The sequence below is a fragment of the Hippocampus zosterae genome, chromosome 13 (assembly GCF_025434085.1).
Source record: "Hippocampus zosterae strain Florida chromosome 13, ASM2543408v3, whole genome shotgun sequence".
In the NCBI taxonomy this organism is placed as follows: Eukaryota; Metazoa; Chordata; class Actinopteri; order Syngnathiformes; family Syngnathidae; genus Hippocampus; species Hippocampus zosterae.
Window position 1 is genome coordinate 7,401,907 of NC_067463.1, and position 14,873 is coordinate 7,416,779.

Here is a 14,873-nt window from a genome sequence, read left to right on the forward strand (position 1 = left end):
ATGTGGGCCGCGGCCCTTAGTTTGACCACCTGCAGTCTTCATCATCAAGACGCAATTTGCTTTTACGCCGACACATGCTGGCGAGAAGTCGAACTACAACAACACGTCACGAACGTGCTTTACCGTCATCTCGCACAATTAAAGCCCACTTTAATTTGCCACTTTTTTTGTGCAGTTAACTATATCTGAAAAAATGCTACGGTTGTTATCGTACAATACTGGGTGGGGAGGGTTAGACATACAGTCCTAAAACCAAACAGGCTGTAAGTGAAATATAGTGTGTTTTTTTTCGACACAGCATTTTTTCCCCCCTTCTGGTGATTGGTCCGAAGGGCCCAGCCCCCACCCTCTGCGCGCCCACGTGACCGCGCTCGCTGTGCTCCAAGTTAAAAACAGACTTTGTTTATCTTGCTGCTCAAATGTGCTCGGCCTCAAAGAGTCCACCTGCTAGTCTTTTGGTGTCGTTCTCGCCACAGCCACCACTCAGCGCTAAGAGAGTTCCTCCTTCCCGATTTTGAGTTGTTTTTTTTCTCCCTGGTGAAACTAAGGAAGGAACATAGACTATAGAATCCGCGTGAGGGGATTGTTATCCCACTTATATAGCAGACTCTGGCCATGGCGACCGAAGTGGACGCTCGGTCTTCGGCTCAACAGGCAGACGGTGAGTCAGTGCTTGGGTCGGGGTTTCGACCTCCACTCCGCCGGGGCTTGCTGGCATGCTCTATCCACCCCACCACCATTGTGCACGCATGAGACGGGCTGGACGGCTAACATGCTGCACCATGTGCTCCGGAGACTTCCCCTGCCCCCACTCCCAACGACCACCACCACAAGCACGCTACCAGTCAACGCTGTTGGATGACGTAATATTGCACGATTTACGTTCCAACTCACATTCGTGCCCCAATTGACTTGCTTCAGCCACGTTGTTTGGCGATTTTCCCTTATTTAAAAGTCCTCACGTCGTGATTGGACGAGCTCGGAGCGCTGACTTCCGCCTTGACAAACATGTCTGCCACGCTCGCGCCACTATGTTCCGAAAGCCAAAACAACGCTGTTTTCTTTCGAGAGTTAATGTACATATTACGTCACGTATGGACCCGTCCGTGCATCGTGCGTGCTCGTGACGTCAGAAGTGTAGCCTTAAGATAGTATCCAATGGGATTGCTTATATAATCTCCGCGTTGCTAGTGTGTGTGTTGAAATGTTACGTAAACTGTCGGAATGTGCAGTATTTTGCAGCATAACCAACAGGTTGTGCGGTTAATCAAATACTGATTCATCATTTTCTCAGGCATGGCTCCAGGATTTTTTTCTCCAGGAGCGCTTGACGGACAAATGGAGGGCGGGGCTGAGAAGATAATTTATACATATACGGTATTTTACCAAATAAAAGAAAATTGATGGAGGGGTTTAACCGGGGCTATAATACAGTACCCCCTAGCCCAGGTGCTAGCGCCAACCCGGCATGTTCTAAAAACATTAATATTGAACGCTGAGACACACGACATAACCTGTTGTTGGCCGCTATAGTGCAGGGGTGAGTCCGTATAGTGTTTTTGTTTGTTTCATTTGTTTTGTTTAGCACCCTCTTGTCCACTTGGGGAGAAAAGGGCAGAACACAATTCATTTGATCTAATTAAAGTTTAAAATGTCAATTCCAGTAACTTGACTTGATGGCCTGGCATGTGCTGTAATTATTTATTGGATGCTCTATCTGATCACTGGGTGCAGTTGTCAATTTTATCAAAGAAACGAAGCACCTCATGGCCTTGTCAAGGGGCAGTCGTGACTAAACGCCCTACCTCAAATAGATATCTGAAGGATAAAGAAAGTAACAGTTGAGACCATCAGGAGATGTTATAATATGGGGAAAAATGGCATAAACATGCACTCTTTTATTTTGACATGAGCGTGCATAGATTTTATTTGTGGTTGCCTGAGCAATGTCCAATTGAAGTGAACTTTAAATGACCTAAATGGAATCCTTGGGATGAAAGAAAACGACAAATAATGACAAACATTACTCATCGTTGCCAATTAACATCGTGGGGATGAACAATAAATGAAATTCAAATTGTCGTGGTGAACCCTGCAAGTCAAAGTGTTTAGTAAGTTAACAACTTGTTATTGAACGTAGGAATTGAACCGTCTTCCAGGTGAAGTCACAGTTGAATTGTGTTCAGTCACTGGTGACTACCGGTACTTCTGCACAATAAATGCCTTTGCATCCGGGCCACGTAGCGTGTGTACCAAAGATGTCGGGTTTGCACAACACTTGTACCATTAGCCCACTGGACTTTACGAGTTTAAATTGAAATGTCAACCTCTCATAAATTTGTGACATATAGTCGAGTCGACTAGTAGTTATGTTATTTGAAAGGGGAGTTGTTTGTGTCTTCTGCTCATTTCCCCAGTGCTGCAACTGTAAAAGTTGTTTTTAAAAAAAAAGAGGGGGAAAAAAAGCAAACACGTCAACAGTGCTGCTCTTTCTCCCTGGCAGCCATACAGCAAATGGGGAAGAGGTCATACACGAATACAAGGTGGTCACATGTTATCTGTTAGAAATTGCAATCGTGTTTGTGGGTAGCCGTCGGTAAGCTTTTCTCGGTCAAATTCATACTTGGACTGAACAATTAATGGAATTCAAATAAATTTTGCACTGTTGTAGAATGCAACTTTGAAATCACAAAGGCACCATTTCGGTCGCTCGTTAGGCTTTAATTTTTAACATATTTATGCTTCGTGTGTTTATATATTGTTTAGATAAGTTCACTGCTGTGTAATGCAGTCCTCATGTTTGCGTATCATTATTTCATAAAAAACATGAAAAGTTGCAGTGATAAAACCACACATTTGTTTGCATTATTGTGCTACAATGACTTAGTACATATTGGCTTATCTTTAGAGTTTGTGAAGCTGTTGTGAACACGTTAAAGACTGTGGGTCAAGGTTTTTGGTAAATTAACAACTCTATTTGAAGTAGATTACCTCTTTCATATTAATTTATGCTTCGTTTGCCTTTAACGTTCGCCTCACTTATAAGTCAAAAACATTTCTATTTAATCAATCTGATATTGTTTATTGTAATGCAGAGTAATCTATTGTTTGTGTTTGTTAATGGGGAGAGGATCTTGGGGGAGGGAGGAGTCACACAATGGAGGATTTAAAAAAAATCATAATTTGAGAAAAGACTTTTTAGAGTTGTGTAACAAAATCAATTGTTCTTGCCCTACAATGGCCCACATTGCTGCACGTTGCCTGTTCCCGTTTTAGGCTAAACAACAACAACAGCAAAGTTTTTAACAGCTGCAGAAGTTGCCTGACTTGAATACTTGCGCAACTCCCATTTAGGCAAAACTTTTTCTTCTTCCTCCCCCGCAGCTCTCCGCTATAGCCTGATTGGTTGGCCACGAGTTTTGGCACAGGGCAGTTGGTCGAGTCCTAATTTACAGCTAGTGACAGGCCGCTTGACCTACATATGAGAGGGAAGGAACAAGCGAAGGGGAATATGCTTGTATATGCTCGTCTGAGTCGGCGGGTGTGGCCGTAAAGCGTTTCTGCAACGTTACTTTCTTTTCATTTGTTCCTGGAACTACAATTCTGTGAAACACACAGTTGGCTTTCAATGAAATTTCTTTTGGGATGAGTTCAGAGTCTGGATTCAGTTTGATTGCGGTCTGGACTTCTTCCCAGCCGCCAGTAATATATAGCGCAGTGAGGGCTCACACTGTCATTTGGGCCTCTCCATAAGTATACATTACCCCCTCCAGGCACGCCTGAGCCAGTCATGTGACCCGCAACCATGCCATATGTAGTCAAGTCCGCTGCTGTGGACATTGCAAGGACGGGAGCGACATAAGAAAAAAACAGGCATCAGCATTTCTTTACCATGTGTTCTCCCTTTGCTGTGCCCCCCCCCCTCCTCCTCCTCCTGCTACGCCTGCAGGAATACACCACTCCCTCCTGTTGTTGCAACTCACACTGATACAGTCATTACTCATAATTCACACGTTTAATTAGCACGCAGGTCACTTGAATGCCAGTGCACAGTACAGTACATTTACAGTATGCAGTGCGCAAACTGAATCATCATAGAATATAGAGTAGGCCCGCACAGATGGTGTTTTAAAGTCCCTGAAAAGTTAAAATAAACATCCTCTAAATTTGATGCCAGCACTGCACGGTGGTCGAATGGTGAACACGTCGACCTCACAGTGCAGAAGTGCAGGGTTCAATTGCAGCTTCGGCCTTCCTTTGTGGAGTTTGCACGTTCTCCCTGTGCCTGCGCGGGTTTTCTCCGGGTGCTCCGGTTTCCTTCCACATTCCAAAAACATGCATGGCAGGTTCATGGAATACTCCAAACTGTCTCTGGGTGGGATTGTAAAACAAATCATGTGAGTGATTGAAGGCGCTTTCGATTTGATGTGAGGTGCCTCTTCAAGTGGCTCCGAGCGGTTAAGTCTGCAACAGGCTCAGTTGGAGCCGCAGTCAGCTACTACTTGAGGAAATGCAGCATGAAGCTGGATCAGCCAGTACCGCTTTCGGTGCTATCTGCACACTCCATGGTTTAACTGAAATGTGGCAGTTGGCCGCCTCCCCGCCGCCATACAGGCAACCTCAATAACATTCGTGGTGTCCTTCCCACTCACAGAGACGTTTCCTCGTGATGACAAGCTGGAAGAGGCGGAGCGTCCCTACGCCGATGACGACGACGACGAGCTGAATGAGGCGGAGGTGAACGGCAACTGGACGCCTCAGGAGAAAGCCCTGCACGAGGCGAGGCTCAAGGCCAAGGCTAAGCGACGCCTGCGCAAGTCATCACGCAACTCCACTAGCGAGTCCCTCTCAGAGTCAGGGGACACCGCCGGAGCGGACCCTCACAGCCCAAAAGGCAAAGTCACCGCCAGTGACCGCAAATCCAGAACGGGCAAAGGGAGAGGCCTTCCAAAAAAGGGTAAATTTTGGACCAGACTATCTCGTGTTTTTATTTATTTTTTTTAACTTGATACTTTGTTTGGGATTTGCCCCAAAATTATTTGAACACATATGGTGCTGCAACACATTTAAACATTTGAAGTAACGGTACTAACAGTCCCATATTCTTTATCCCCTGCAAGGAGGCGAGCTGACATCTATGCTGTACAGATGTCTGTTCTGCCTATCTTATAGTGCCCTCAGGTGGCCAACGTGGTGTGTGACAAAAACTGTTCAGTTGTTTTTGTTTCCATTTTTGCCATCACTGAGTATTTTTATAAAGTAATATATAGAGTGTTATTTTTCCACATTAAAACCACATTTTTCCCCCCTGGAGGCTGAATTAGATTACTGGCATATCTGTTCATTTCAATGGGGAAAAATGTTTTTGAGATATTAGTGGTTTAAGTTACGATGGTGGTCACGGTACAAATGTAACTTGAATCTAAATATATCCGAAAAGTGACTTCAGTAAATCTAACAGAGTTAAATGTTAGCATTTACACCAGAGTAAAAGCATTACCACACTCCTCTGCCTGCCATGTTGCAAACACTCCATTTTATTCCTGTAAATGATAACAAACTCGCAATGTTTCATTAGTTCATTTTGGTTTTTTTTTTTGTCAGGTGGAGCAGGCGGTAAAGGTGTCTGGGGCGCCGCTGGGATGGTTTATGAAGACGAGGAACCTGATTTACAGGATCCCAACTACGATGAATCTGCTCAGGTTAGCGTGAATAAATGTATTTACACTACAGCATATCTGCAAAAGTCTTGGAACTCTTACCCACCTAGTTGCAAATGCAGAAATTGGTGTCCTAATAATATTTCTCTGTAGTACAAATCGATTAGTCAAATGAATGGAATTAAGTTGTACCACTGTCGCCATGCTTGAAATCAATGTGTGCCACACAAATTGCTCCAAGGTAGAAAGGCTCAGTTTTTAAAAAGAGTCACTGCGTATTGCCACTCCCAGTTGACGTTTACAGTAAAACTAACACAAAATGAGGAGAAATACACGTATATTTGAACAAAATCATGTGTTGCAGAAGTCCTCTCGTGTTAGCTTAATGCTAACACCAAATGCAAAACAGCGTTTAAGAGGCTAACGGATGGCATTAATGTCCCGGTTGCCTCTGAGATGGACGAAAAAGATGGATTTTTTTTCTACATAATTCATATTGCAAAGAATACCATGTTTAGACCAGATATGTTATGAAAAGAATTGTTACTTGACTTCTCCTTTAAATCAAAAATGTTTCAACAGAAACAACACCAACATACACAAGAATAGGGATGTTAATATTTAAATGTTATCTGATTAGCTTACAATACATTTTCATCAAAATTGCAAGCCGCAATGGCATTATCAAGTATCAGTACACTGCATTGGCGCGTACTGAAATCGAAGCACTTGTACTCGTAGTTGGTCTGAAAAAAAAAGTTGTATCAGTGTCTCCTTAGTCCAAGCATCTTTTTTCCTCCTCAGTGCATGTCATGTGATCCCGTTATCCAGATGGCTGTGTCACAGGTCAATCAACCGAACCTTTCAATCTTTAACCTCCTTATCAAGCAAAGGGCTCACTTTGCTGGGGAGAGAAAGTAGAGTGGGAATTAAGCTTCTGCAGTGAAAAAAAAGGTTGATAACGGTGTAATTCAGACCTTGATGTTGGAACACAGTGGAACCGCAACAGGGTCAGTGGGGAACTATGACATGCCGGAACCGACAAACGCGCTGAGCAAGGGGATTGCCTGACACACAAGGTTACAGTGTCCTTGGGAAGATTCCAAGTAGTAAAGATAAACATCAGGGTTAAATTTGAAAGAGTTCAGGCAGTTCAGGACCAAGTATGAAAGTAAGGCCGGTCAAAGCGAACAGATTAATCAGTTAATTTAGTATGTAGGTACTTCATCGTATTTATTCTGTTGTGATTTTTAAGAAAATTAGCACTCTACAATATTATACTTTATCAAAATATGGGGTAATATCGTACATAAATAGAATTTAAAGCATAAAAAATATTGGTGATCATGATTTAATGCTGCAGTCCAATTCATTGTGCTGCTTCTTCTATTGTACCCGTATTGGCCATTGGGGGCAGCACTGTGTAATAGCCAAGAAAAAAAATAGACTTCTACGACTGTGACACGGTAAGTGGCTATAATTTGAGTCACTGACTCATAGAGGACAAAGAATATATGCCTGCGAGGACTGATGTGATATATTTGCACATGTTCCATCAGTTTTGTTCATAAACCTGTTGTTTAAAGGGTTGTAAATTTGCAACTATCACTGCCTAAACATTAGCATGTCAGTCAAAATTTCCATTATATGTTGGCATGAAGCTAGATTGCGGCGCCGTTTTTAAAGCAATACATTTGGGTATACAGTATTTTCAACATATGTGTAATTTTCATTGTTGAAGTTTAGTTTGACAGTTACAATACAATACAATACATGCGGATTTATATAGCGCTTTCACAACAGCGGCAGCTGTAACAAAGCGCTTCATTAAAACTGGCAGTGGCATGACACAGCTTAAAAGCTCTTTTTGTGATTTTTGCTCCTTTTGAAGAAGTGAGCTGAATTGTCTTTACTGGCTCCATAAAGTGCTCGTGTCTTAAGTTTGTGCTTGCAAGTCAAGGCAAAAACATCAGTTGACTGACGGTTCAAAACCTGAAAGATGGGTCGGTGCTTAAGGCAGCACTGTATAATTATTGCATAATTATGTTTATGTAAATACATTAATTTACAGTTATGGATTTGATCTACAAAAAAACCCTCACCTGATCTTCACGTCAATGTGTTTTGCTATGGCATAGTCGCATTGGTGTTCTCCGATTTTGCGATATTAAGATACTGCACACTTATGTCATTTAAAGGGAGACACGGTTTATGCAAAAGTTGTTCCGGAGGTGGACGAGAGGGAACTGGGGAAAATGGTCAACCCAATCGTCCAGGAATACTTTGAACATGGCGACACAAAAGAAGTTCAGGTCAGTGAAAACATGATTTGAGTGATCAATAGAACTTTCATTTAGTAGCTTTGGTGTATATGCTGTATACAGTGTCATAATCAATGAACACAATGACACCAAAATTGAAAGGCTCTAAAATGGCTGACGTTGAACGTTAAATTAATATCTCTTGCTTCTGTTATGTTTGTATAGGCCCGATTCTTAACACAATGCCTCCAAGTGTACCGAATGTTGTGTCTAAGTGTATCGCTAACACAGTGATATGTATTTTACACAAAGATGCTTCTGAAGGAACTCAACTTGGGCCCCCACAAGTACGAGTTCTCCTCAGTGGCTGTCTCGCTGTCCCTGGAAGGCAAAGCCAGCCACCGAGAGCTCACCTCCCGCTTGCTGTCCGACCTGTCCGTCAAGGTGCTAACCCAAAGCGACATGGCGCGGGCCTTTGACAAGATGCTCAAAGAGTTGCCCGACCTCATACTGGACACGCCCGACGCTCCGCAGGTACACTTACATCCCGTAAATTGAGCACCTCTGCTGAGGAAATTGGTAATAGGCTTCTGAAGTTGGTTCTCTCTGAGGTGTCGTAGCGAGAGTGCTTCAAAATGAACCCGCTTCGAGGCGAGATCGTTGCATTCTGTTAGTTTACCGCTAGATGGCGTCAAAATCCAGGTGCATTGTTAAGAGTTTAATTGTGTGTGTGATTAAAAAGTTAACCTATTTCTGAATTTTAATTGACTGCTTGAGCGTCTGCTTTGTCATTTGACTTATTTTTTAAAAATTTCTCTTGCATATGCCAGATGTTGGGCCAATTTATAGCCAGAGCCATAGCGGATCACGTCCTTCCAATGTCATTCCTGGACTGCTACAAAGGCAAAGTGGACTGTGACCATGCCAGGTGAACATTCTACTCTTCAAATTATTATTTGATATGAAAAATATCTGGGGTTTTATTTGCAGATGGTGCCGAAAATAGAAAAACAAAAAAAAATGTACCTGGTTTTATTTTGTGCTGCTTTTTTACTCCAACCCGATTTACGGTTATGGTCAGAGTGGCTTTGGACCGAGCCGCCGTGCTGCTGTCCCTGAAGAGTGCCATGGTGCGTCTGGATAACGTGTGGGGCGTGGGCGGTGGCCTCAGACCTGTCAAACATCTCATCAAGGAGGTATGATCAGCCCAGTAACTGGTAATAGTGCTTTTGTCGTGCTTTTGATGATCCACTCGCACAGTCTCCACTATAGGCGCCAAAAAATTCCGCACCTCTCCATAAAAATGCATTAGCGGGCTGTTGAATACATGTGTGTCTCCAAATGCACCTTGTGATTGGCTTGCGACCAGCCATGGGTGTGCCAGACCTCTTGCCAAAGTTATCAATGACCAAATTATGCTCAACCTTCCCTTGACCCCGAACAAGATGACAATTGAATATATTTGAAAGCTGTCAAGCCTGAATGAAGTGGTTTGTGTTTCCCAATTTGCATACACACACTAATGAGAATGTACAAGTGTGTGTGTGTGTGTGTTGCGGGGTACATGTCCGGTAAGTGGGTGGGGCAAGGAAATGGAACAAGTCTGCTGTCTCGTGAGGCTCGAGTCCTTTACCTGGTTTGCCAATCTGGTTTGGACGCCCCTAAACCCTGAGTGTGTGTGTGTGTGTGTGTGTGTGTGTGTGTGTGTGTGTGTGTGTGTGTGTGTGTGTGTGTGTGTGTGTACGTGTACGGACTGCCACGGTCCAGTGTGTGAACATTTTGTAAGACAAACAGAAGGCGTTATGGCCTCTTGTTTTGTGCCTTCCCCATATGGGTGTGGGCCTTTTCAATGCGGGGGCGTACACACCCACACACACGCGCACCGTGGACGTGTTTTTTTTTCTTTCTTTCTTTCTTTTCACTGCTTGAGCTGTGTGTTGTCGAATTTTCGGTGCTGCAAATTTGGGTGTTGTCTCGTGAAGTAGATGGGTTACGTAAGAGTGAGAGTGATGTTTGTACAAAAAGAGCACTTTGACATTTGGTACTCATTGCAGCATTGTGTAACATCTCAGGCTTCAGGCGTCCTTGCATTTCGCTGTACTTTACTATCCGCACGTCTTTGAACTCGCTGAAAAAAACTGTTGGGGGGTTAAATTGTCTATATAATCCCATATTTAAACATGGTGACCCAGGATGTATTTATTTTATTTGTTTGTTTGTTTGTTTGCATGAAAATATCGGTGAACTAAATGACCATAAAATCACATGAGCTTCACTCTTTGGACCATTTGAAGTTTTAGCTTTTTACAGGTCAAAGCCAGATAGACATTGACGTTCACCTGCTACGGTAGCTCCTAAAGCCCATAATTGACTCTTAATAAGGTCAAAAAACATTTGCAACAAACCTTGTATGACTTATGCACGCCCCTGCTGAGGTATGCCCAGAGTGAGAATGTTTTTGTCAAATTCTTTTCATGTGACCGTGCCGTGACCAAAAACACATTTTTGCTTGCAAATCTCCCGCGATAAAGCCACCGAGCACATATATATATATATATTTTTTTATCCTAGATGAACCTTCTGCTGAAGGAGTACCTGACTTCAGGAGACGTGATGGAGGCCGAGCGCTGCCTGCGGGAACTGGAGGTCCCCCACTTCCACCATGAGCTCGTCTATGAGGTATCAAACATGCCCATCGCTTTCGACAAATGACACTCATGTAGAGTGTGTTGCAACATGGCAATCTTCATTTCTTAGCTTAAAAAAAAAACACGCAGCGAATATTGGATCTCATGAGTTCGTACAGAGGCAACTGGAAATATCCTCTCGCATTCTGCCAAGTGCAAAAGAAGAATTGGAATAAAATATCTTTTGATTCCGTTTTTTGATGCCAAGGACTGTTTGCTGTTTTTGGCAGGGTCTACACTTTCATTTGTCATGTAGCAGTCCTAACCGATCAATCCAAAATAAATAAGAACATTTTTGTGGCAGAGCCTCGATAGAAATAAATGTCCCCGCCCCCTCGGGTTCTGGAACGATCGCGTTGTAGCTGGCTGTTTCTCAATATTCATTTGTACAATGTTGAATTTCAATGGTGATGACATGAAATGTTTCACAATGCACACAATCTTCTTATTGAAGCAGAAAGCAGCGTCAATAATATCGAAACGAGGTAAAATGTCAAGTGTTCATCGGTGAATTCCCACCCCTGATGCTGTAGCACATTCCATGAGAGATCTTTGGGTCTGCTGTGGGAAAGTATTCAATTCCACACAGTTTCTAAGCTCATCTTTGATCATTTGTTTTTGCCAGTGACTTATATTGACAAGCAGAATCATTAAATAGTCTTCCACGTGATGGCCGAATGTACAGAACTAACCCTGTGCGTTTATTGGAACATTTTTATTTTGGGTGTGTTGTGAGATTGTTGACTGTTGATTGTTGAATTAAGGTTGTGTCTCTCTTTCTGGACATAAGGTTGATGGATTCATGTGTCCTGAACATATGTGGATATCTTTTATTGTTACTGCTTTTGCTGAATAATCCGCCGCACAATGTAACGTCAATAACTGAAAAATTAATCATGGAAAGCTAGGTGGGGAATTTCGTGCAAATACAGATATCGAAGGCAACCTACTAACACAACCTAATAATTATTTCTTAACTTTTTTTTTTAGCACATCAAGATTTGAGATTTCATTTGTTTTGTTTTTTATTAAACCTAACTCTTAATTCCTAACTACTGTATTACTAAATACATTACCATATTAAATATTACATTATTGTTTTGATATTAATGGTAGGATGAAAACCTGTAGTGCCTGAGTGAAAATAAGGACCGATTCGGAATCAGCGCCAAAAAAAACCTTATAAAAATTACTCTTCTAAATTGAACCAAGACACTATGAATAGTCCATTGCAATCAAATAAATTACTAATAATTCAAAATCTCTGAAATATTTTTTACTGAAAAATCTCAATTTTTTTTTTTTTTATTTAAAATCTTATATTACCTCGCAGACTACAAATGTCCTAATCTGTCTGTCGATTTCAAGAATCAAATGTGAGCCCAAACATTTGTGTTGTATTTTCAGGCCATTGTAATGGTGCTGGAATCCAAAGGAGACACGGCCAGCCCCATGATCATCAAACTCCTGCAGTCCCTCTGGAAAACGGGCCACCTCACCGTGGATCAGATGAACAGGGTCGGTCGGGCTCTTGGTTTTCTGGAAAAACGATAATAACTGTAGTTGACCACAACTCGTTAACTAAGACTTGTTTGTTTTAATTTTCCCTCTGCAGGGCTTCCAACGGGTCTACGACGAGCTCCCCGAAATAAACCTTGACGTGCCACACGCCCATACGATCATGGAGACCTTTGTGGACCACTGCTACCAGGAGTCTGTCATCACCAAGCAGCTAAGAGACGCCTGTCCCTCCAGGTTGGTCGTAGTGGAGTTCTTGTAGGCTGAAATGTGGACATTTTTAGTTTCAGCCATTGTTTCTGCAATGTTTCAGGTGAATTAGTCGCTTCGTAAAATTTTGTTTCTGCGTGTGGTGGTTTAGTTGTATTGGTTGAAAGAGTCACCTGATAGAACCAAAGCGGGGATATCACAAGCAATAGTAGATGATTTTTAAATCGAGCAGTCGCAAGCAGAATGCAGACAAATGTCATCTTAACAAAAATACTCAAGTAAAGGTAAGCATTACAACTACTCTGACAAGTACACGCTATCCAAAAAGTCACTTAAGGAAATCTAACATTTGTAAATTTTGGCATCTTGCTTCCACCCATAATGAGTCATATATTGCCTCACCGAGTTTGGAATATTAATGAAAGTGATTCATTCTACCCCATTTCCTCCGAATCCACGCTCTGCTCAGTCATTAAGAATGTGACCACTTGACCAAAAATATGCCTCACCTCAAATTAAGATATTTTATCCACTCCTCCTGCAGTAAACGAACTACCGTGACGTCGAATGCTGTCGTTTATTATGCTAGATGTCACAACCAAATTATTATCACAAAACATCACATTTGTATTACATTTTTTTCTGATATTGGCAAATTTTCCCCAACATACTGACCATGATACAAAATAGAAAAATCTCGCACTTATTATTTGTAATATGCTTTTGTCCGTGTACAACTGAATCATGGATTCAACCGATTTATTTATTTATTTACCTGAAAGATTTTTTTGTTTTGTTTTATGAATGGTCCTATTTTGTTGGGTCGTGAGATTGTGTTGTATTATATCACATTGTTATTGTAAAATACTATTATTGCAGTCAATTTTATTATTAATAATTTTTTGTGCTCGACTACTATATATATATTTTCTTGTGCCAGATGCAGCTTCCAATATTTGGTCAAATCAAACCCAAAAATAATTACAAGTCCAATAACCAATTAATTGTCAGATTATTAATAAACAATAACAAATTGTCTATAAAATGAATGAAGTAACTTGTTTTTTTGGTCCTTTAAAGCTTACAAAAGTAAAGGCATGAATATAAAGGCACAACTTTTCATTGTTTTAGAATCCTTTTGCCTTTAGTCTTTAAGTTTACAACAGAGAGCAAAAGCGGCAAAAAAGATCTATTTATTGAACAGAGGTTATATTTGAATGCCTTATGTTGTAATGTAAAAAAAAAAAGCGATTGCTGTTCATTTATTTTTGGGGGGCTGCTAATATCGGCCAATTAAATAGACTCGCTGATTAATTGTCCCGGCCCTAATTATTGCAATTTTTAAAAAATTACCAGTGTATATAATATTCATTCGTTCCTTTTTAACTGCTTTTCCAGTTCAGTCATTGGTGTATCATATTAAACAGCATTTAGAAATACATTTGTGTAAATAAAGGCCATGATTAACGCCATGCCTCTTTGCACTAGCTTTTTGAGGGAACACAGTCCTTCCATTATTGCCCATGTAAAATGAAAGATCGCTGTCCATGATTCCACCAACGTGTCATTGTTTTTCCTCCACTAGAGGACGCAAGCGTATGGTAAGCGAAGGCGACGGTGGCAAGATAAAAAACTGAAAATGGCCGATGAAGAGGATTGTCAGGAGGAGGCTCTGCTGGTTTGGTTTTGTGTCCACATTTCATCTGGACATGTTAGCAGTTTTCACCTCCCCTCCCAGATGACATCTTCACATCACCATCATCACAGCAGCTGTGGTGAAAGTGACACCAGTTCCCTTCATCTTGGTCACCACTGTTGTTGTTTTTGTAAGAATGTTCATTGTTTCTTGGGTTGATCCACCCCTTTCGTCTTAGCTTTTGTACTCCCCCAAGCCCCCCCCAAAAAAAACAAACAAAAAAAACCTCACAGCTGGAAATAGAGAGGGGAAGTGGACCTGCTATTGGGGTGTTTAGCCTCTTGTTTTGCTTCACCCTTTCCATAAATGGACATCTCTGTTAAGTTTTTCCTGAGATGGTTTTGTTCAACATTGACACTTAATTGCTTTTCTGTCCGTTTTACATGTTGACCAAAGTTTGAATATGTATAAAAAAATTATTTCGTTCATTAAAAAAGGCAACATGACATTGGTTTCTGTTTTGTTTTGTTCTTGCCAGCAATATGTACTGTATAAGCTGTGCATCAAAACATATTCTCACATTATATCACATTTATTGCTAGTAGTCATCAGCAGTCTCTGTCAGTCAAATAAAATATGTTAGAGGTTTGGAAGTATAAAATAAAATGGTAACACAACAAAAGAAAGTGAAGACAAAACTTAATTTGTGATGCTAACATATAGAGTAGAGAGCAGAAAATAACGGAACAGTGTCACTCTCATGTTGGGTCGAAAGCCAAAGAATAAAGATGTGCTTCTTCAAACGAGTTTTAAAAATGGATGGATGACATCAGACAAGGCTCGATCCCCCGCTGAGGCTCCGCTTAGTCCTTGGCACCCCCAATAGAGTCTGACTCGTAGG

The 14,873-nt window shown here is 41.5% G+C and overlaps 1 protein-coding gene and 1 long non-coding RNA gene across 2 annotated transcripts; one reads left to right on the forward strand and one right to left on the reverse strand.

The window, feature by feature from the left end:
• Nucleotides 1-373: 373 nt before the first annotated feature.
• On the forward strand, nt 374-14,478 carry pdcd4a (programmed cell death 4a). Its single transcript, XM_052084721.1, has 11 exons — nt 374-661; nt 4,655-4,957; nt 5,605-5,702; nt 7,859-7,972; nt 8,234-8,455; nt 8,752-8,849; nt 9,003-9,117; nt 10,493-10,600; nt 12,016-12,126; nt 12,224-12,363; nt 13,922-14,478. Exons 1-11 carry the CDS (start codon nt 616-618, stop codon nt 13,971-13,973), a joined length of 1,407 nt encoding a protein of 468 aa, XP_051940681.1. The 5' UTR covers nt 374-615; the 3' UTR covers nt 13,974-14,478.
• Nucleotides 6,269-9,066, reverse strand: LOC127613635 (uncharacterized). Its single transcript, XR_007966254.1, has 2 exons — nt 8,948-9,066; nt 6,269-6,564 (listed from the first exon to the last, which is right to left on the reverse strand). It is a non-coding gene; the product is annotated as an uncharacterized LOC127613635 (long non-coding RNA).
• Nucleotides 14,479-14,873: the final 395 nt, after the last annotated feature.

Bases quoted from the DNA above. Each gene is read 5' to 3' on its own strand.
- pdcd4a (XM_052084721.1), top strand. From the start codon at position 616: ATGGCGACCGAAGTGGACGCTCGGTCTTCGGCTCAACAGGCAGACG. The intron at 8,456-8,751 runs GTACACTTACAT...TGCATATGCCAG, and splicing joins ACACGCCCGACGCTCCGCAG to ATGTTGGGCCAATTTATAGC. The intron at 9,118-10,492 runs GTATGATCAGCC...TTTTTATCCTAG, and splicing joins TCAAACATCTCATCAAGGAG to ATGAACCTTCTGCTGAAGGA.